The 20,652-nt window shown below is 42.3% G+C and overlaps 1 protein-coding gene across 3 annotated transcripts in view; it reads left to right on the top strand.

The window, feature by feature from the left end:
- RPTOR (regulatory associated protein of MTOR complex 1) overlaps positions 1–20,652 on the top strand; it is a 425,821-nt gene that overhangs the window by 242,052 nt on the left and 163,117 nt on the right. For all 3 annotated transcript variants that reach the window (XM_039346112.1, XM_039346121.1, XM_039346131.1), the window contains exons 8-9: positions 83–183; positions 2,328–2,472. In XM_039346112.1, the coding sequence (XP_039202046.1) occupies positions 83–183; positions 2,328–2,472 (246 nt within the window). The remainder of the gene's footprint in view (positions 1–82; positions 184–2,327; positions 2,473–20,652) is intronic.

A 20,652-nucleotide genomic window follows, 5' to 3' on the forward strand; every position in this document is an offset into this window, starting at 1 on the left:
TGTTGGCTAGGTATTTTTTGCCATTATGAACATTATTTCAGTGTGTTTCTGCTTAATGATAAAATTTCATTATTTCTTGTAGAATTCCTGGGAGGCTCAATGACAGGAGAACGCCTCTAGGAGAATTGAATTGGATTTTTACAGCCATCACGGATACAATTGCATGGAACGTCCTACCCAGAGGTAAGATTATGACAGATAAGTCCACAGAACTACCGGTAATATATGTAGCTTGATCATAATAGAAGAGGGCAAGAGTAGAAAACTAATTTCCAATGAGAAGGGAGAACAGGATACAGTGAGAACCCAGAAATTTTTTTTTTAAAAAAAAAAGAGGAAAAAAAACTTATTGGGCTAGAGAAAATAGGACTGAGCCAAATCTTATTCTTTTTCAGCATCAGAAGCTCTGAATCATCATGTTTGGTCACCATCTTTCATTCCCACAGAAATGATAGTTCTGTTTTCTTTAAGATGTACTCACCCAAGGAGTTTAGGACCTTGCATGGCATATGATGGAAAAGCGTTCAATAAATATGCTTTGTTGTGGCCCCTTAAAGCAACCATCTGTCTTTGAAGATACAACATAATTTTATTTCTCATGCATGCCATAGTACAGTATATATCAGGCTCCCAGTAAAGCATTGGCATTTTGCTGAACAAAAGCATAACCAGACTTTATATGTCTTTGGCCTACTACACTGCAAAAGCAAGACAAATGAAAAGGCAGACACTGTCAATTATAGCATGACATTAGAAGGATTGCGATAAATCCATTTGGGATCTGGGCCACCTTATTATTTATTCCTTCTCGTCATTTATTTCTTCCTACTAGGTCAGCATGTTAGCCATATTACTTTGGAAATATGATCAATGAATATAAACAATTTGATTTACTGGTTCCTCATTGATTCTTCTCCTGTTGCCATTCAGAGTCAATTCAGCTTGCTGTAAATGCTTTCTTACAAGAGCACTTTAAGAAGTTCATATGTATTGGTGTGGGGGGAGGGATCTCATTGTTTGAGAGTGACTGCCACTTACATATGTATTACCACCGGAGTTTGAGTTACCTTACTTCTGTAGTACTTTCCAGAACTAGAAAATTTGGGCAGAAATGTCTTAATTGAAAACTCTTTTAAGCTGAGTTTTGTAAATACGTTGTAAATATGTTGATGTATATAAAAGTTAGTATATAACATAGAGGAGTTTGGAGAACATCTGTCAGACAAAATTGCTCGGATTCATTCCCAGCTGGATGCCAGCCTTGGTGCAGGTCCTGTGGACATGCCAGAGACACTCTTGTCATGTTATCTGGAAGGATTTGAACCTGTTGGGCCCAAGGAAGCAGACCCTGTTCTTAAGACTGTGAGCTCAGCCACCTGAGTTTATTAGACCCAAACCCTTCCTGCTTGGTGAAAGCTTCTATGGAGGTGACATGCGGTTGGGTCTTAGCAGCAATAAATTCATCTCTGAGAAAAGGAGTGGTACCAGTAACCTTTAAAGAGGCATTGATCTTGCCTCGCCTCAAAAAGTCATTGCTGTACCCAACCATTATGGACAATTTTCATCCAATATCCAATCTTTCCTTTTTTAGGGAAGATTATTGAGAATGTGGTCATGCAACACAGTGGGTTCTGGATTAAATCTAGACTTCTTTCAGTCAGGTTTCATGTCTGGGTATAGGATTGAAGTAGCATTGGCCGTGCTTTTTGATAACCTCTGGTGAGAGATTGAAGGCAATAGGGGTTTGGATGGGGAAGAACAGGAACCCAGACAAGACTGAGTGACTTTGGGTTTTGGGGCCACCTGGATCTAGGAATTTACCATCTTTGGTTCAGGATGGGATTGCTCTTCCCCAAACAAACCAGGCAGGAAATTCGGGGTCCTTCTGGACGCATAATTCCTGCTCAAAGAGCAGGTGGCGGTTGTAGCTAGAAGGCCCAGGTTGTATGCCACTTATATCCATTACTGAATCAGGAAACTCTACACTTAGTTACTCATGCCCTGTATAAATTACTGTAATACACTCTTTATGGGGCTGCCCTTGAAGCACATTCGGAGGTTTAAGTTAATGCAAAATGCAGTGACAAAGGGAATTACGTCTGCATCTAGATCTGCACATGTTACACCATAAACCACTTTAAGTTTTGACTGTAAGCTACCCAGAGCCACAAACGTGATATGGGTGGCTATATATTTATTCAATTTATTTATATAAATTGAATAGATAAATAATTTTACAGGCGTTCTTGGTGGAATGTTCTAATTCCACCAGCAGCAGCCACATTCTTTTGGTACAACTTTTGTGAGTTTTTTGTTTGTTTTTGCAGATCTTTTCCAAAAGCTCTTCCGACAGGATCTTCTAGTAGCAAGCCTCTTTCGAAACTTTTTGCTGGCAGAAAGAATAATGAGGTCTTATAACTGCACACCTGTCAGCAGCCCCCGTTTACCTCCAACCTATATGCATGCCATGTGGTAAGTTGATGCTAGAAAACTAAAGATAAAGTTGCCCCTATCCAGTTGCGTCCGATTCACCTTTGTTTCTTAGCCAAGAGAGCCAGCACTATTTGAAGATACTTTTGTGGTCATGTGGCCAGTATGAGTATATCCAAAGATGTCCAGAACACTGTTACCTTCCCACCAAAGTGGTATCTATTAGTCTAGTTGCATTTGCATGATTTTGAACTGCTAGGTTGGCATGAAGAAAACTGTATGCTTCTTTAAAACTAGTGAGGACTATCTAAAGCTCCTGGAAAATAAGTGGGGGCAACCTAACACTCCCAATCTACATGGGGCTTCCAATCCCCTCTTTGTGATCTCCAATGCCACATTAATCATATTTGCCAAAGGGTAGTGGCATATTTTAAGAGGGGAAAACCCAGAGAAATACAGTATCATCTGTGAATAGGCTTAATATATTTTAGTGAAAACGTCCAAAATCCTTCCAGAAATCAAAAATGGGCCGGGGGGTGATGGGGAGAGGAAGAATCCAAATATCCTGGCTCTATCCATTTTGTTAGCTACTGACAGAATCGTAAAGATGGCTCTAGAAATGAGATAGTTGTGTATTCCTCCCCTCCCCTTGTACCAGACAAACAAACAACCCCAGCAGTTTTCAGAAACTGATGTCATTTAGGATTATTGCCATTCGAATCTCCTCTGAATTTTTTTGATTACTAGATTGGTGATGGATTATAAGCCACGTAGCAATTCACGACACTTTGATTCATCATAAAATCTGTTCCCCTTTCTATTAAACAGCACATATAGAGAAATTTACCCAGAAGTAAGTCGCACTGCATTAATTGACCTTACTCCAAAGTACAGTGGTAGTCAATTATACATATTTTGTTCTTTTTTTTTTCAAGTGCTGTTGTCCATACAGTTAAGCAGGTTTGTCCTTAAAGAAAAGGGTAATCAAAACATTTCTATCACCTTTGTTTTGAATGCAAGATTTTTTTTCACTCATCTGCTATAGAGTTGAGATATTTCAGAGCAAAGGAACTAAATGTCAGCTAGTCTTGAGACATGGCATGTTTTGTTTAAGAAGCTGAGTATTGTTCATCTGCTTTCAGACAAAAGCTTTTAGAGACCATTTGAGAAATGGTCCAGAGCACTTAATGAAATCTCAGTATGGACTGGCTCAATAATGCATCAAAAATAGTCATATCTGTTAAACAAAAACAATGCAGAATTGTCCCAAATATTTGTCTCCCAGCATGTACTTTTTAACATGGGATCGGTATGTATGTATGTATGTATGCATGTATGCTTTATGTATGCATGTATTATGTATGCATTTATTACCAGTATGTATCGATTGAGATAGATAGATAGATAGATAGATAGATAGATAGATAGATAGATAGATAGATAGATAGATAGATAGATAGATATGTATGCATGTGTGTGTGTGTGTACATGTGTGTATACACGTGCAAATGGTACAGTTATTGTACAGGTTCTCTTGACAAATTTTGGCAAACATTTAATGGGCCCAGCAATTTTTTGTATGAATTGAGGCCTCTCTCTCTCTGTCTCCCAGTTAACACGGTATGCCACAACTTAGCAGGGTCCACATAATAGAGTTTCTGTGAACCTATGATATTCTAAAAGGTGACTAAGACAATAGCTAAAAGATTTTGAAGACACTTAGTGTGCTTGAATTTTCAAGAAGCCTTTTGTTAGGATTTCTTGTGATGAAAAGTAGTGGGTGAAATAACAAGAAGCACAGAATGTGAGGGCTACTTTAGTAATGACTCTTTTCCCACTTGCAATTTAAATTGGCACCAATATGCCTCAGCAGTGATGATCTTCTCCATTCACATGAAACTTCATTTAGGTCCTGGTCCAGAATTTAAGTTTTCTGTCATCACCATGCATTTGAATTAGTTTTTCCTGCCTAAACCAACTGAATCCACCAGAGCAACAAAGCATATAAAATTAATGCTGTCTCATAACATCAGGTGATCTGTGATCTCTGAGTGATGATATCTGTCCATCAGGAAAAACCAAGCCCAGTTTTTTTCTTTGTTCCTTCCTTTACCTTCGTAAAACTACAAGTATTAGAGTTGCATGAAACCTCATTGGTTGTTCCAACTGCCTTTATTTTCTCTTGCACTTTATCCCATTGCCCTACTGCAGGCAAATGCAGCATTCACTGCAGTAAACCACAGAAAAGGAATACATAAGAATACAGAATTGAGGAACACAAAAAGGGAGAAATGTTTCCAAATGTCCATAGACTCTTTATCAATTTTAGTCATTTTTCTGAATATAAGCTAGTCATTTTTGCCTTCCAGCAGGCTCTTCCTAAGAATTATGAGCCTCTAAAGATAAAATGAGGAAGAAAGAGGAGCCCAGATGGATATGTGATAGTGAAAGATGTACAAAGTACAGTGTCAGGAAAGGCACAGCAGCTCTGCACATCCTTGTTACATCATCCTGATGTGTACATTTCACACTAGCAGATGATGCTGTCAAAAGAGAAGACTCCCATAGGCAGGGGAAACGAGATGGTATATTAGCACCTTTGCTAGTTAAGGATTCATTCAGTACCATATACAATGCAGCACCAAGATAGAGTCAGATCAAAACAATCACAGCAGTGATTTTTTTACCTACACAGAGAGAAGGGAATGGTGCCTTTAAACCAGCTGTGAGAAAACTCCCAGTTGGGAGAATAAACAGAAGTTGTCTGGAGGAAAACAATTGGGTACTTCTTATTTAATCATTTTCAAAAATAATAAAAGTCAAAATTCACTGAAAGCATTGAGCCAAGGTGGCGCAGCAGTTAGAGTGCAGTACTGCAGGCCACTTTAGCTGACTGTATTCAGCAGGTCAGCGGTTCAAATCTCACCGGCTCAAGGTTGACTCAGCCTTCCATCCTTCCGGGGTAGGTAAAATGAGGACCCAGATTGTTGGGGGCAATGTAAATATATATATATACATTGCTTACTGGTGTACACCGCTTAGAGAGTGCTTGCACTTAAAGCGGTATATAAGTCTCATAAATAAATAAATTGTTCTTCTGACAATTAAAAGAAGGTTTAAGTCTTCAGAATCTGCTGGAGTGGGTGGCTATAATAAATGTAATGAAATTATTTATTATTGTTATACCGCCTATGTCTGGTTTATTTGCCATCTATCAGGACTCCTTTTCTGTAGCAGTGCCTGCCTTCTGGAATGAGACTTCCCCCAGGATCTAGATGGCCCCTAAGCTGCTGGTGTTTGGAAGAGCCTTGAAGATCTGGCTCTTTGCCCAGGCCTTTGGCAAGAAGATTGAAGCCCTTGGATTGTGTGATTTGTTTCTTTTTTGTTCCTGTCCACATCTTGTCTTCTTTGCCGTTCTTTATTCCTCTGTTCTTTCTTTATTGCATTTTTTCTTAATGTTATTGCTTGTGAGCCACCCACAGTCATTGGGAGTTGGGCAGCATACAGATTATTATTATAAAAGTAATACTGGAATTGTGTAGAAAACAAGAGAATGGTTTAGTTAGTATGAATGTTTTGACTCTTCTCCTTAACAGCAGTACAGGGTTACACAGTAAAACCTGAAAAAAATTATCATTGCAAAAGAAAATATGCATCGGCACTTCATCTATATATGCGTAACCATGGTCTTTTTCACTTGATGAGAAACTTAGCTAAATTGGGAGACCAGTTTAGTCCCAGGGTAGATCCAAATTGTAGACTCATAACTGTAAGTGAAAGCAGGCAGAAAACAGGAGGGTTAAAAGTACGAAATATTGTAAGGAAAAAGGATTACCGAGGAGCGAAAGAAGCCAGGATTGAAAATCAAGATTTGAAATTAGAGTACTAATTCTGATTTGTCTGGAAACACTTTACCATTGTAACAGAAGCTCATCTGAATTCTTAGTGCACGGTAGTAATATTGCAAAGAGGGCTTTCTTCTCTGCCGTTATTATGTCTACATACAACAGACTGGTGGTGCTTTCCTCCATAAGGATGTCAAGGAAAGACAGCTAGAACAGGCAGTTCAGTTTTCATTGTTCTTTGAAGGCAAAGGTGATTGGATGCGCTTGATCTGGGCTCTGGTTTTACGGCAGATCACAGGAAGTAATCTTGGGAACTACTTGTCCTATTCATGTGAATTCTTTTTGACTTGTATGTTTTGAGAAGATGAACAAGATATATGAAGAAATCAGATCTGTCACCTGCTTGCTTAACCTTTGCCCTTCATATCTGACAAAATGAGATAGTTTGGACTGGGCCCACATTTAAATGAGGTGATCAATGTCTTCTTGTGTGTTGGAGGTATTCTTACCTGTGTTAAGACTAGAGTTTAGAAAATAGTATCAAATTCTTAAGTTTGAACCAAACCAGTTTTCCTGCTCACATGGTAATAAGAGTAAAGGGGCTGCTTGTCCATAATATTGTCCTGCATGGGTACTTTCACTTGTTCCCTTACAGGGTATCCTTTTATAAAAAACACAATTGGTACTGGCAACTTGGCTGTTAAGTGAAGTGGTCTCTTAAGTGAAACCACAATTGTGCTTAGGATCTTAATTCTCCTTTCCTTTTGTTTACAAACCCCGCAAGTAGCATAAATGTGAGGATTGGACAGAATGTTTTTTTTTTTTAATGAAAATTTTTATAAGTTTTTACAAAAAAACAGAAAAAAATAGAACAATACAAAAACAGAAAACAACATATACAAAAAACTAAACATAACATCCCCTTCCCCATCCCCCCCCAAAACACCCCCCCTTCCCCCCCCTGAGCTTCCCAGAGCAGAATATAGGCTTAATTGAAAAAGAATTAAAAAGAATTATATATAAAAAGGAAAAAAAAATAAGACTGAGATATATGTATATGTATATAGAAATAAGAATTATGAAAAAGCAATATGATATTTTTTTATATCCAATTTAAGTTGTATAAATTCTATCCATTTATCCCAAACAGCAAGAATGTTTTTTCATCACTCTTGTAATTGGGAACAGTCACTAGATGAGGCAGTCACTAAATGAGAACTATCTGTGAATCTGCTAAAGATTATTTTTGTGTTACTGAGTAGTAAAGGCAACAAAGACATAATGCTTCATAAGATCACTTCATTTTGAATTATCAGGAAAGCTTCATTAATACTACCTGTTCTCTTAAGTTAAATGCTTATTTTTTATTATAATGCACATGCAAGTTTGTTTAGACATGAATATTTCCAGGATATTAATCTTTCTTTCAATACTTTATCTATGGACATTTCCTTTGGTGCCTACCATGCTTTATGACCTTTCAGGTTTGTCATTTTAATGACCTAAGAAGACCTTTAATGTGTAAGTTGACATGTACAAAGAAAAAGTATCTTACCTGTTGCACCATCTGTTTGTAATGGAATGCATGGGTGACCGTGAGGAAAGGGGGAAGAAAGGTTGTCAAGAAAACAGTCAGACAAGAGGGGCAAGAACCAGCAGTCACTTAGGTGGCAGAGAAAGAAACTTAAGATGGACCCGCCCTAATGGAGCAAGTAGTTAAAAGTGGAAGGCAGGAAGCTGGTATTTTCAGACTTGCAAGATTCTGTTAATGTTGCCTTAAAATAGAGTACCTCTGGCTGATTTAGTTGTATTTCCTGTCTGGTTTGCCCTGGAAGGTCAAACATTTCCTAAAATATCTATTGATTCCAGGCACATTCTTTAGTAATAGTAATAGTAGTAAAGTTGGAAGGGACCTTGGAGGTCATCTAGTCCAACCCCCTGCTCAGGCAGGAAACCCTACACCATTTCGGACAAATGGCTGTCCAGTCTCTTCTTAAAAACTTCCAGTGTTGGAGCATTTACTGCTTCTGGAGGCAAGCTGTTCCACTGATTAATTGTTCTCACTGTCAGGAAGTTTCTCCTTAGTTCTAGGTTGCTTCTCTCCTTGATTAGTTTCCACCCATTGCTTCTTGTCCTGCCTTCAGGTGCTTTGGAAAATAGCTTGATTCCCTCTTCTTTATGGCAGCCCCTGAGATATTGGAATACTGCTATCATGTCCCCCCTTGTCCTTCTCTTCGTTAAACTAGACATACCCAATTCTAGCAACCGTTCCTTATATGTTTTAGCCTCCAGTCCCCTAATCATCTTTGTTGCTCTTCTCTGTACTCTTTCTAGAGTCTCAACATCTTTTTTACATCGTGGTGACCAAAACTGGATGCAGTATTCCAAGTGTGGCCTTACCAAGGCATTGAAGAGTGGTATTAATACTTCACGTGATCTTGATTCTATCCCTCTGTTAATGCAGCCTAGCACTGTGTTGGCCTTTTTGGCAGCTGCAGCACACTGCTGGCTCATATTTAAGTGATTGTCTACTAGGACTCCGAGGTCCCTCTCACAGTTACTACTATTGAGCATGGTGCCACCTATGCTGTACTTGTGCATTTGGTTTTTCTTGCCTAAATGTAGAACCTTGCTTTTTTCACCATTGAATTTCATTTTGTTAGTTAGTGCCCAGTGTTCAAGTCTGTCCAGATCCTTCTGTATCTTAAGCCTGTCTTCTGGAGTGTTGGCTATTCCTGCCAGCTTGGTGTCGTCTGCAAATTTGATGAGTTCCCCATCTATCCCTTCATCCAAATCGTTGATGAAGATGTTGAAGAGTACTGGGCCCAGAACAGAGCCCTGGGGCACCCCACTACACACTTCCCTCCATATAGATGCAGTTCCATTGAGGACCACTCGCTGAGTACGGCCGGTCAGCCAGCTACGGATCCATCTGGTGGTGATTCTGTCTACCCCACATTTTTCTATCTTATCAAGTAGTAGGTTGTGATCTACTTTATCAAATGCCTTACTGAAGTCCAAGTAAATTATGTCCACAGCATTCCTCTGATCCACTAATTTTGTCACTTGGTCAAAGAATGCAATAAGATTTGTCTGGCATGATCTATTTTTGACAAACCCATGTTGGCTTTTAGTAATGACTTTGTTTGCCTCTAGGTGTTCGTTGATTCGTTGTTTGATTATCTTTTCCAGGATCTTCCCAGGTATTGAGGTCAGGCTGATAGGTCTGTAATTTCCTGGATCCATTTTTTTCCCTTTTTTGAGGATGGGAACTACATCAGCTCTTTTCCAGTCCTCTGGTAGTTCCCCAGTGTTCCAGGATCTTTGAAAAATATAGTTCAGTGTCTTGTTTTTAAATGCACTATTGGGGAAAAAAACTCCCCTTGCTGATGTCATATGCAACTTTGGGGGCATGGATGAAGATAAGTGTTAAGACTATCCTGAATGTCTAAAAAAGCTGTGGGAAACAAGGGGCTGTTTTATCTACGATATGTTCATCATGCATCATACTAATGTAGATGTTTTGCCTATGGTATTTGTGAGAGTACATATTGAGCCTTTATGAATTTACCTTCTGTGAAGTTCATTTTTGAATATTCAGTATTCAGTATCCATGTATATGCCATGTCTGGATAAATTATAGATCTCCAACTCCTGTAAGTGTTCCAATGCAATCCACATTTCATATGGAAATGCAGCATTGCAATCAAGCTCTGAACAAAAACCTTTCATTTATTTGGGGTGCCAAGTGGCCAGTAGAGTATTACAACATATGGAAGGGGGATTCGGCCTTGGAAGATTGCCTCTAATGCTCAGTGATTCACTTTGTGTTCTTCTTCTCCTTCTTACGCTTTTTTCCAGATTGTTAAAATATATTTCAGATTATGCAGATTTTACACTAAAGATAAATGGTCTGGGTATTATGCTAATAATGTTGTGTTGCAAAACTGATTCTAGCCTCTCACTATGGAAAACGTAGACACTGATCTCCTTCTGCTCCTCCAGAAAAACTACAAGGAGCTTTTACTTCATTTTAGCAAAGCCCACAAGATAATTTTATCCATGTTTAATATTTACTAAGGGCACGGAAATAAACTGTCTTGAATTATGAGAAGTTAGGCAGGGGGGCATAAAACAGTGATATAATTAATTAATTACCTTAAGCCGGGCATGTCAAACTCGCAATGTATCAGGGCTTTTTCCCCATTGCCGGCAATGGGGTGGGTGCGGTTTAGGCATGACACATCCAGCCCATGGGCCGGCAGTTTGACGTGCCTGCCTTAAGCCATACTTAATCGTGATACATCACACACACACACACAGAGACAAACACACACACAAAATGTTTCTATTCTTTCTAATTATCTTTAATATACAATAATAAAGGGAATTATCTCTGTTATAAATATAACTTCCCTGTATTTATTACAAAATTGAATGAGTCTTAGCACAGATAATACTCAACTTACAACAGTTCATTTGGTGACCGTTCAGAATTACAAAGGCACTGAAAAAAGTGACTTATGACCATTTTTCACATTCACAATCATTGCAGCATCCCCCATGGTCATGTGATTAAAATCCAGATGCTTGGCAACTGGTTCATATTTATGACGGTTGCAGTATCCCGGGTGATGAGATCACTTTGTGCGACCTTCTGACAAGTAAAGTCAATGGGGAAGCCAGATTAAACTTAACAACCTTGTTACTAACTTAACAACTCCAGAGATTTACTTAACAACTGTGGCAAGACAGGTCGTAAAATGGGGCAAAAGTCACTTAACAATTCTCTCACTTAGCAACAGAAGTTTTGGGCTCAGAACTCTTTCCTGTGGTCATCTCTGCGTGTACTGTATAGTTCATGTTTAATAATACTGTATTTGCCTTTTACCCAGAGGGTAGAGTCCTTTGCTGACTTTGAATGGTGTTTTAGTTTCGTAAATTGGTCAGTGAAATGAGATTACTATGCTGGTGTCTGGATTCTTTGAGCTTTGGGTACTTTGAATAGAGTTCCCCATCTTGGTGATGTAAATGCGTTTATCTTGGCAAGCTGTGAGAATCTATTGTAGAATTAACATATAAGCTTGGCCATGCCGTTTTTAATTGCTTCAGGGTCCCATCTTCGGTGCTAGCAAAATTTGTCATTTCATTTCTCCTATGTAGCTCTGATCTCTGATTTCATGTAGCTAGGAACCATTGTCTTTTTAGCTCGTAGGTTTCAGTAGGTTTTGTGAAAAGAAAAGCATGATTGTGCCACTCGGTTGTGAGTGGACCAAAGGAATGTGCATATGCTTTGAAATGTTTTAATGTTTTTCCACTTGATTTGAGTTTCATTTTATCTTATGAATAATTACGGAAGTCCCCTTTTAGGAGTTATAAGGGAATCGTTTCACCTTCTTTATATGTGCATTTGCAGCTGCCTAAATAGGATACAATATTTTGTGTGTTTGCCCAAAGCAGATTTCTTTCTCCATTCCATACAAATCAGCTAGGATTAGATTTAATAGCTTGTAGGGGCCCAATTGATTTCTTCAGCACTGACAATATAGAGTGCTTGTTCTACAAATTTATTGTATTCGTTTATTCTGTTCTTTAAGATTATTTTTTACTAGATTCTTCTGTTTGGGAAAATGTCTAATATTATTTTTTAATGTAGGCCTACGTTGTCATTTATTGAACGAATGCTCTGTATTTCAGCTTCAGGAAAAAATCCAAACAAACAGATAGTTATTTGCCAATGTGACAGAGACCAGATTAAATGCTAGCTGCCAGATTAAAATGACGACAGAAAAGCTTTGTTTAGATACAATCACTGTGATGCTCCAGTTTTTAGGAATATATTTTTCCTTCAGTGTCTGGGTTTGTTTGTTTTTTTTACTCTTCAAAATTTACATGTAGTAATTAAAATCTTTTGAAATTGTAGTAATTTAAATTCAGCCCAAATCTCAACCATGCATAATTTATTACTTTGACTTTTTAAAGATGTGGCTCTCTAGTGGAATGACTTGTCTAGGTAAAGTCTTTAGGTTGAACTTTATGTGATTTTTCATATCCATGCCTGTTTTTTTGTCTTTACAGAAATAGTTTAGTGGGTTCTGGGATGTTTCTAGGATTGGTTTCCTTCCCTCCCCTTCCCATTCATATCTATTTCTTTGCAATTTCCTATTCAAATATTAACAATATTTAGCTTTTCAGGATCGGCTATAGTATGCCAGATGATTTGACCATAATCCCCTCATTAATTTCATATATCCATCCACACACATACAGGAAGCTCTTAAAGCCATTTATTTATTTGAAGTTATAACAATGTTGAAAAAGTGATTTACAACTAGTCATCACACGCAATCATGTGATCCAAATTGGGGCTCTTGGAAACCAGCATGTATTTATGGCGGTTGCAGCATCCTGAGGTTACATGATTGCTATTTGCAACCTTCCCACAAGCAAAGTCAATGAGAGAAGCTGGGTTCACTTAACTGTGGTGATTCACTTAATGACCATGGCAAAAAAGGGCCTAAAATAGGATGCAACTGATGCAATGACCTCATCGCTTAGTGATGGACGTTTGGTTCCAATTATGGTCATAAATCAAGGACCACCTGTAAGGACCCACCTCAAGTAACCACCCAAGAAAGCAGAACTCTTGAAACAGGCATTGTCTCAAAAGAAACTTTTATTAGGGGTCAGTGACAGTAGGGAAGTCAAGGCGAGATCTGAAGAAAAGCCCACTTAAACGGTATAGTTAACCCAGCAATCTTCCTCCTCCCACCAAAGTCATAGTGTCCATTTGAAATCCAGCCATTCTCCAGCATGTAGGGAATGTAGAATCCACGAATGGGTTGTTTCAGTCTTCTAGCCCTGTGGTTCTTAACCTTTTTGAACGAATTGCCCCCTTGAGCCAATGAGGAAGTTGTCATTGCCCCCCTCCCCCAACACAACCTCTCAATCACAACATAGGAAATAATTCTTCAATTTATGCAAACACTTTTTTTGTTTTCTGTAAAATTGTCATCAGGACATATCGATGCAAATAATTTATTTCCAGTCTTTTCCCCATATCTCCCATATTCTGGCCAATGGCGCACCACTGTATGGGTAGAGGCTGCTGCGCAACGCGCATGAAGATAAGCGCTGCGTCTTCACATATGTACGGCATTCTGTACTGAAGCTAGCTGGAGGAACATTTGAAAACACAATTCAATCCACTAAGAGCGAGCGATCTGATGTTTCTGTACGACAGATATACAGCGATTCACTGTACGAAAAGTCTCAAAAGTGTCCCAAAAACTTCTCGCTCCATCGCCCCCATATCGCCCCCTTTTCGTTGCTTTGCCCCGCATCATCCCTTTTCGTTCCATTGCCCCCCTGAAAAATGAAATCGCCCCCTGGGGGCAATATCACCCAGGTTAAGAACCACTGTTCTAGCCCAATCAGACCAAACAATCAAAGTTGCCACGCCCCTACAGGGTCTGAGCATGCCCCAGTTTCGTTTGGTCTCAGCCCTGAAGACACGTGAAAATTTGGCTCCCGATTTAGTTGAGAAAGGTAGTAATTACCATTCGTGGATTCTTTACCCTTTTTCCTTTTTGGGGGGGATTGGTTCAGCCCTGGGCTCAGTGCTACACCATATCCTGTTATTCTAAATCCAACTCTCTTCTCCGTTAACTCTTTTAGAGACAGGCAGCTGATCGTCGCGATTGCTGCCTCTGCACAGTGATTCCCCCCCCCCCCAACATCATCGCTGTGAAAACGAAGCCATTAAAATTGCCAGTCCCTTCTAAAGACTTGGATTTGACTTTTCTGACTTATTTTCTTGGTCAAACAGGCGCGGGCGCCATTTTGAGCCTCTAGGCAGATCATTCTTCATGGGGGGGGGGTAGTTCAATCTCCTTCGTTACTACTAGTTGCTACTCAGCTCCAGAATCGACTTAAATTCCACAGGTGGTCTGTCTGGCCAAGATCACTACTGGGTTCCTTACAGAAGAGGACCTCTTTTCCTCAGCTTGTGTTTTTCAGGGATCAGATAGTCGCGGCCGCCATTTTGGGCTTCTGCGCGATCGCGCGCCATTAATTAGATTGCCTGGCATTTTTACAACTTTCTTAGTTGTATAGCATCTATAGCAATCTGATTGATTTGAGTGATAATTCTTACGTGGGGGGGCATAGGAGCTCTTAATTCACTCCTCCATGGATTAGGACCCTTCTGACCTCTCTTCTTCAGCTTCTTGTTAGACGCCATTTTAAGTTACTTTGTGGCCATAGCAGACATATCTTGAGTCTTTCACTCTTCTGACTTGTAGTATTAGATACCATACAGCCCTGCTTATCTGTCCCTCTCAAATATCCAGTGTCACAAATAGTACTGCTGCTTGCCTTGGCTGTTTTTTCCGCTGTCTGCATCTAGTGATCGGTAGTTACTGTCCTAGCCGTCACTAAGTGAAACACGAGGGTCAAAAAAAATAAATTAAATTCAAATAAAACATATATATGTAATAGTAATAGTAGTAAAGTTGGAAGGGACCTTGGAGGTCATCTAGTCCAACCCCCTGCTCAGGCAGGAAACCCTACACCATTTTGGACAAATGGCTGTCCAGTCTCTTCTTAAAAACTTCCAGTGTTGGAGCATTTACTGCTTCTGGAGGCAGGCTGTTCCAGGAACAGGAAATTTCTCCTTAGTTCTAGGCTGCTTCTCTCCTTGATTAGTTTCCACCCGTTGCTTCTTGTCCTGCCTTCAGGTGCTTTGGAAAATAGCTTGATTCCCTCTTTTTTATGGCAGCCCCTGAGATATTGGAATACTGCTATCATGTCCCCCCTTGTCCTTCTCTTCGTTAAACTAGACATACCCAATTCTAGCAACCGTTCCTTATATGTTTTAGCCTCCAGTCCCCTAATCATCTTTGTTGCTCTTCTCTGTGCTCTTTCTAGAGCAGTAGTTCTCAACCTTTCTAATGCCGTGACCCCATAATACAGTTCCCCATGTTGTGGTGACCCCCAAGTGGGTGTGGCCACCAATAAGAGGGAGTAGGGCAGCTAGGGAAAAGGGGAAAAAATGGTGGACAGCGTGGTTTGGCGACCCCCATGAAATGGTCGTTCGACCCCAAATGGGGTCCCGACCCACAGGTTGAGAACCACTGTTCTAGAGTCTCAACATCTTTTTTACATCGTGGTGACCAAAACTGGATGCAGTATTACAAATGTGGCCTTACCAAGGCATTGTAGAGTGGTATTAATACTTCACGTGATCTTGATTCTATTTATTTATTTTTATTTTATTTTTAAAATTTATAAGCCGCCCCACTCCCATAGGACTCTGGGCGGCTAACAATAAAAACAACATAAAACATGACAAACGAACAGTACAATTACAGTCATCCAGGGGTCAGATTTTATAAACCCCAGGCCTGCCGGAAAAGCCAGGTCTTAAGCAGCTTACGGAAAACCAACAGGGTGGGAGCGGTCCTAATCTCCAGGGGCAGCTGGTTCCAAGACGTGGGCGCCATCACAGAGAAAGCCCTCCTCTGCGGCCCCCCCAAATGGCACTGCTTGGCCGATGCGACCTGAAGGAGGCCCAGCCTGTGGGATCTAACCGGACGTAGGGAACTATGAGGTAGTAGACAGTCTCGCAAATAGCCTGGCCCTGAGCCATATAGGGCTTTAAAGATAAATAACCAACACCTTGAATTGGACCCGGAGACCAATAGGCAACCAGTGCAGCTCACGGAGGATAGGTGTAACATGGGTGTATCGAGGAGCACCCACTATCATTCGCACGGCTGCATTCTGGACCAACTGTAGTCTCCGAATACTTTTCAAGGGTAGCCCCATGTAGAGCGCGTTGCAGTAGTCCAGACGTGAGGTGACAAGGGCATGAGTGACTGTAAGGAGAGCCTCCCGGTCCAGGTAGGGTCACAGCTGGTGCAACAGATGAACTTGTGCAAAGGTCCTCCCAGCCACAGCTGTCAAATGATGTTCCAAATTCAGCTGTGGATCAAGGACACCCAAGTTGCGAACCCGCTCCGAAGGGGGTATATTTTCCCCCGCAAGTGTCAACACTGGACAGTCGACATGATCCTTGGGAGGCAACATCCAAAGCCACTCGGTCTTGTCAGGATTGAGCCTGAGTCTGTTAACCCCCATCCAGACCCTCACGGCTTCGAGGCAACGGCCCATCACATCGGCCGCTTCACTGAGAGAGCTCGGGGAGGAGATATATAACTGGGTATCATCAGCATACTGATGAAACCTCACCCCGTGCTGTCTGATGATCTCACCCAGCGGCTTCATATAAATGTTAAATAGGAGGGGGGAGAGGACCGACCCCTGCGGCACACCGCATTCAAGGGGCCTCGGGGTTGACCTCTGCCCTCCCACCAATACCGATTGCGACCGGCCAGAGAGGTAGGAGGAGAACCACCGTAAAACGGTGCCTCCCACTCCCACCCCTTCAAGTTGTCGCAAAAGGATACCATGATCGATGGTATCAAAAGCCGCTGAGAGGTCAAGTAGCACCAAGACAGAGGAATAACCCCTGTCTTGGGCCCGCCAGAGATCATCCATCAGCGCGACCAAAGCGGTTTCTGTGCTGAAGCCGGGCCTGAAGCCAGATTGAAAAGGCTCTAGATAATCCGCTTCATCCAGAGACCGTCGGAGCTGGAGCGCCACCACTCTCTCTACAACCTTCCCCAAAAAGGGGAGATTGGAGACTGGACGGAAGTTATTTAAGTCAGCCGGGTCCAGGGTAGGCTTCTTGAGAAGGGGCCTCACAACTGCCTCCTTCAAGGATTGCGGGAAAGACCCCTCCCTCAACGAAGCGTTGATCAACACCTGGAGCCAGCCTCGTGTCACCTCCTTGGCAGCCGAGACCAACCAGGAAGGACACGGGTCCAATAAACAAGTGGAGGCGCTCATTTCTCCCTCCACTTGATTCTATCCCTCTGTTAATACAGCTTAGCACTGTGTTGGCCTTTTGGGCAGCTGCAGCACATTGCTGGCTCATATTTAGGTGATTGTCTACTAGGACTCCGAGGTCCCTTTCACAGTTACTACTATTGAGCATGGTGCCACCAAATGTACTTGTGCATTTGGTTTTTCTTGCCTAAATGTAGAACCTTGCTTTTTTCACCATTGAATTTCATTTTGTTAGTTAGTTTGATGATGTTGAAGAGCACTGGGCCCAGAACAGAGCCCTGGGGCACCCCACTACACACTTCCCTTCATATAGATGCAGTTCCATTGAGGACCACTCGCTGAGTACGGCCGGTCAGCCAGCTACGGATCCATCTGGTGGTGACTCTGTCTACCCCACATTTTTCTATCTTATCAAGTAGTAGGTTGTGATCTACTTTATCAAATGCCTTACTGAAGTCCACATCCATAGATCTGACAGAAGCTTACCTGCACATTTCCATACACCCGGGTCACAGATGGTTCTTCAGATTCAGATATTCCAACCATCACTATCAGTACAAGGCCTTGCCATTCGGCCTATCATCAGCTCCAAGGGTTTTCACCAAAATCCTGGCAGTCCTCGCTGCCCACCTCAGGTTGGTACCAGTCCACATTCAGTGCTACTTGGACGATATCCTAATCCAGTCGTCCTCGGCACTGAACACCCGATCAGACGTGGCACTGACGATCAGGACGCTCCAGGCTCATGGCTTTATGATCAACTTTCAAAAGAGCCATTTGATCCCAACAAACCGTTTGCTCCACTTGAGCGCAATAATAGATACCAACCAGTGCAAGGTTTTCCTGTCTCAGGAGCATCAGGTCAGTATATGCACCATGATCACCAAGATGCGCAACGAAAAACATGTGACCCTACTTCTGATTTCACAGCTGTTAGGGAAACTGATCTCATGTATTGCCATAGTGCCTTGGGCCAGCCTTGACACGAGACAACTACAGTGGTTCCTACTCCCCTACCAGAAATGAGGAGTAGCCTGCTTTCTACAGAGGATGCGAGTCCCAGCACAGACACTCATGTCCTTATCTGGTGGATGTCCCCGGCATTGTCCAAGGGGTCCCTGTTCCGAGAACCGACTCGAATAACCTTAACCACGGATGCCAGTCTGTTTGGATGGGGGCACATTTACATCTTCAATTCGCCCAGGGGCGGTGGTCTCAACGGGATCTCAAGAAAAGCATAAATTGGTTAGAACTCAGAGCCATACATCTGGCACTTCGCCATTTCCACAGGAAGGTGGCAGGCAGCCACGTGCTGGTTCTGACGGACAACGTGGCGGCAAAGGCCCATGTCAACAGACAGGGTGGCACTCGATCTCGAACCTTAATGTTCAAAGCCCAGTGTCTCGGGTTATGGGCAGAACAGAATCTGTTGTCCCTAAAAGCGGAACACATATCAGAGGTAGAGAACTGCCAGGCAGATTTCCTGAGTCGATCTACGATAGATCATTCGGAGTGGCCTCTGCATCCCTGTCTTTTCCGAGAGATTACTCACCGTTTCAGTCGGCCCAGTGTTGACCTGTTTGCATCCCCAGCGAACGCCCAGCTTCCCCGCTTTCTATCTCAGGGTTCGGAGGGAGCAGATGCCCTCTGCAGTCCATGGCCGGCAGGCCTCCTATATGCATTCCCACCTCTTCCTTTGATCCCGGCCGTCATCCGGAAGCTGTTACAAGAACAAGCGGAGCTAATCTTTGTGTCCCCGTATTGGCCAAGGCGTCCATGGTTCACGGATCTCGTGAACCTTGCCATAGCTCACCCTTGCCATATTCTTCCAGAGAGGATAATTCTAACGCAAGGGGCCATATGGCACCCAGATCCGCAGTGGCTACAACTAGCCATCTGGCATCTGAACACCAGTTCCTGATGCACAGATCTTACTCTTCAAGAGTGATGTCTATGATCCAAGCTTCTAGACGGCCAGCGACGAACCAGATTTATGATGCCACTTGGAAGAACTTCTTTGACTGGTGTACCCGTAAGGGTTTGTCTATTTCTTCCATCACTATTCCAGTGATTCTTGAATACCTCATGGACGGAGTGGATAAGGGTTTAGCGCCCAACACCCTCCATAGGCAGGTGGCCGCTCTTTCTACAGTGTTTACCTGTGCGAACTCCATTCCATTGTCCCATCATCCCAGGGTTCGATCTTTTATGAAAGGAGTCTCCAACACCAGACCTCCGGTAGTACACAAGTATCCGTCTTGGGAACTACCTCGAGTTCTACAGGCACTCACAAGATCTCCCTTTGAACCTATCAGGTCTTGTCCTCTTCGTATTTTGTCACATAAGGTGGCCTTCCTAGTGGCCATTACGTCGGCGAGACGCGTATCAGAGCTGGCTGCTCTTTCATTCAGGGAAAACCTATGTACCTTCCACCAGGATAGAGTGGTGCTTAGGTTAGATCCCTCGTTCATTCCCAAGGTGAATTCACTGTTTCACTGGACTCAGGAAATTGTACTACCAAACTTTTGTCCCAATCCTTTTCACACACTAGAGAAGCAGTGGCATTCCCTAGATGTACGCAGGGCACTGCGTCATTACATTAAGAGGACAGCTCCTTTTTGCAAATTGGAGACATTATTTGTATCTTGCCACGCAGTTTCCAAGGGACAGAAGGTTTTATCCTCCACTATAGCCAGGTGGATTAAAGCCTGTATTCCTCAGTCTTACCAGGCTTACTCTTTGCCTATCCCTAGTCACCTGACAACGCATTCTACTCGAAGCTCTTCCACGTCAGCGGCGTGGCAAACTCAGGCGTCCATTGAGGACATCTGTAAGGTGGCTACCTGGTCATCCCCTTCACCATTCATTCACCACTACAAGCTCGACAAGTTTGCTTCTGCAGAGGCCGCTTTCGGCCATCGGGTTTTACAACAAGTGGTCCATTTCCGTACCGACATTTAGCCAACCTGCTTCCCACCCGTGGGATCATAGGGGCTTTGGTATGTCCCATTCATGGATTCTACATTCCTACATGCTGGAGAAGGGGTGTTGTCTTACCTGAACGCCTTTTCTCAGCATGAGGAATGTAGAATCCACGCCTCCCTGATTATTATTAGCAGTTAGGTTAGTGTCAGCAGTTCGGGAGCCATCACGTCTCACAATCATTAGCTTCGCCCTTTTGAAACTGGGGCAAGCTCAGACCCTGTAGAGGCATGGCAACTTTGATTGTTTGGTCGGATTGGGCTAGAAGACTGAAACAACCCATTCGTGGATTCTACATTCCTCGTGCTGAGAAAAGGCGTTCAGGTAAGACAACGCCCCATCCACAAGTGGTACGATGTTTGGGTAACTGACACAGTTGGCGCGCATCTCAAGGTCTTCTCTAGTTTCGTTTCTCCGTAGTTGTCTCCCTAATAAGGGAGACACAGTCTTTTCTCAAGTGAACAGAGACAGGAGAGGAAAAGCA

This window comes from Crotalus tigris, unplaced genomic scaffold (genome assembly GCF_016545835.1).
Source record: "Crotalus tigris isolate CLP2741 ecotype Arizona unplaced genomic scaffold, ASM1654583v1 scf7180000017551.9496454, whole genome shotgun sequence".
NCBI classification, from domain to species: domain Eukaryota; kingdom Metazoa; phylum Chordata; class Lepidosauria; order Squamata; family Viperidae; genus Crotalus; species Crotalus tigris.